A 2707-nucleotide genomic window follows, 5' to 3' on the forward strand; every position below is an offset into this window, starting at 1 on the left:
GAATGTAAACCGAACTTGAATACGAATTTGCAACAATCCTCCCCCAACAGAGCAGTTATATTTTAACTAACCATTCTACAGCTTCTTGCATTTCAAATGTGCAGCACTTCTTCTTGATCACTCATGGACAGGATACTGGACAAAGCCATCCACTGACATGATTAACAATCCCTATTGCATCATCTTCCTCGTATACTTAGATGCACAGTTTAAGTAAGTGAGGTCCTTCATCCAAGTGCCTTTTTCTTAGCGTCAGTTACAGCTGGACTGAATGTAGATAAAGTGTATGCCAGGTATATTCCCCACATTCATCATGAGTTCTACATCAATGTAGCTCTGAAGTCTACAGCAGGGTTAGCAACAGTCTGTGGCATACCACTAAGTTCACAAATAGATTGTCATTTCTACAAGAATACAAAATAGCTTGTAAAACCAATATGTAACACTGTATATATGCATGAATATAAAAATAAACCACACCATCAATATGTAAAACTTCACAACGATGATGAAAACAGTTTTCTTCTCAACGGTCTTCAGTATTGATGAGTTGGTTCTCATTGTCATACCCATCAGGCAGATACGCTTTCCTTAGCTGGTCTGACTTAGGTATCGAACTGCCATTCTTGACGTAGCGGGACAGGAAGGCTCGCACAGATGGATGATCAGCCTTCTCAAGTGGAATATTAGCTTCCAGGCACATTTTCACAAAGTCCTGGATGACACTGGTTTTCTCTGTCTGGGCAGTACTGTTGCACTGAAGGGAGGCAGTCAGAGTCCTTTGCTTCTTCCTGACATTCTGTTCTTCAAACTCTGCCTTTCGCTTTGTGTGTGTTTTAGATTTGAGGTGGTCATTGATTGCAGACTTGCGGACGTGATTCAGAACCACATTGCAGGAAGTACAGAAGAGTTTTCCTCCATCTTCGTGCAGCTCACTGCCAAACTCAGTTACACGATCCTGAGGAGTTACATACAAAGCAGTCTTCGAGCGGTTACGTGATGGAGCGGACTTCACTCCAAATCGTTCCATTGTTGCCTTCAATAAACTTTACCTGAAAGCCAAAAAAAAAAAAAAATACTGTGAAAGTGTGCTAATGATTTCAACCAAATAGTTCTAGATGCAGTCTATTCAATATCCAGTTGATAATTACATATAAAACACATGTGTGAAACTATTATTGAAAGGTTCTTCATCTTGAAGTCCAAGGAACTTAGGAAACTGACGTTCCTCATGGATCAGAGTAGAATACATTCCATTTTCTACAGCACTAAACTCAATCTATTTGTCACCAAAAGTCAAATAAAAAGGCTTTTTGCTTTTTCTTGAAGAGTTTTTATCCTTTAGCCTTTAGGGTAAAGGGTGCTTTCTTATTAGTATTTTCAACATATTTTAGTTTCTTAGTTCTGTTGAGTTTTTCTGTTTACTTCCTGAAAACATGCACTAATTCTGTTAGCAAAAACTTAGCTGTCCAAATATCAGGCCAGAAGGCCTTTACTGTCACTTGCAAAAGCCAGAAAAAAAAAAAAAAACCAAAACCACCAAACCTAAGCTTTGTCAGCAGTCATTTGGGAACACCCCTCACTTTTGCTCCAGCTCAAATTACAACAATTAGAATGAACGTTAACTCAGAGTCAAAAGCAAATCATTTTGTCATTGCAACTAGAAACTGGTGAAACAGTCTAATGTGAACAGAATGTTTCATACATTTCAATGCAAAACAAGAACCTGTATTTTCAAAGACAACTTCTTTGAGGAAGGTAACTGATAACTAAGAGCTGGACACTTTCTAACATCACTCTAAATTACACTGTTACCAAAGGAGGCACTAACCTAGTCAAGTGTACTAAAATCAAACAGGACCTTTTCCTTTCTTTGTTGCTGAGAAATAGAGTAGCTGGTGTAAATCTCAGCCAAGAAAATTTAAGTCCTTTTCAAAGTAAAGTTAAAGTCAAGAAAAAGCTCTGTTCAGGTTTGAGGTTCTTCAAGCAAAATGACCATTCATTACATTAACTACTTCCTTGTCAAAAAATGACAACAGGTGTTTATAAAAAAAAATATTTTGACACATACTTTGCGGGAATATAATAGGTCGCCTGGGAACTTACTTATGGGTATGAATGGCTTTGAAAAATTTTATATCGCCTGTGCTTAAAAGGTAGACTGAGAGATCAGAATACCTCTAGATGTATTATTCTCTGTACTTATTTTGTTAGACACACAGAGTTTGCTGTTGCACCATTTTAAAAGCTCTGCCTTTAAAAGATGAGCATTTCCAAGCTAACTGTAAGTTGAGCTTGTCCAGCTCTAAGGACTGAATTGAGTTTCTGCTGTCCAGATGCCTGCTTGCTCTGGAAACAAAGTAAAGGAATGGAGAATTCAGTCTTCTTTTTTCTTAAACCACTGCTACAGTAAGAGATGGCAACCTTTTGAAATAAAGACAACAACGATCTTGCTGTTAGCCAATTTCTAGTTAATTTTTTGCACTATCTGCCACTTTCCAGAACCCTAAGTCTTGACCGATACTGCGCATTACAGACTAAGATAAACAATCTTTTTTCATTCTTTTTGTTGCTTTATGCATTTTATCCCCATGAGTTTCCTCAGTAACCGTTTCCTGAAATCAAGCGGAAAACAAGCCTTAACCTAACATAAACTTGTTGCTTAGGCTGCTGAAATGTCAAAACAAATCCCCTACCCAACTAGGTG

At 37.9% G+C, this 2707-nt stretch overlaps 1 protein-coding gene across 1 annotated transcript; it reads right to left on the reverse strand.

The window, feature by feature from the left end:
* Nucleotides 1-526: 526 nt before the first annotated feature.
* CGGBP1 (CGG triplet repeat binding protein 1) lies at nucleotides 527-1030 on the reverse strand. Its single transcript, XM_009888501.1, has one exon. It carries the CDS (start codon nucleotides 1028-1030, stop codon nucleotides 527-529), a length of 504 nt encoding a protein of 167 aa, XP_009886803.1.
* Between the last annotated feature and the right edge of the window lie 1677 nt (nucleotides 1031-2707).

This window comes from Charadrius vociferus, unplaced genomic scaffold, assembly GCF_000708025.1.
Source record: "Charadrius vociferus isolate BGI_N301 unplaced genomic scaffold, ASM70802v2 scaffold487, whole genome shotgun sequence".
NCBI classification, from domain to species: Eukaryota; Metazoa; Chordata; class Aves; order Charadriiformes; family Charadriidae; genus Charadrius; species Charadrius vociferus.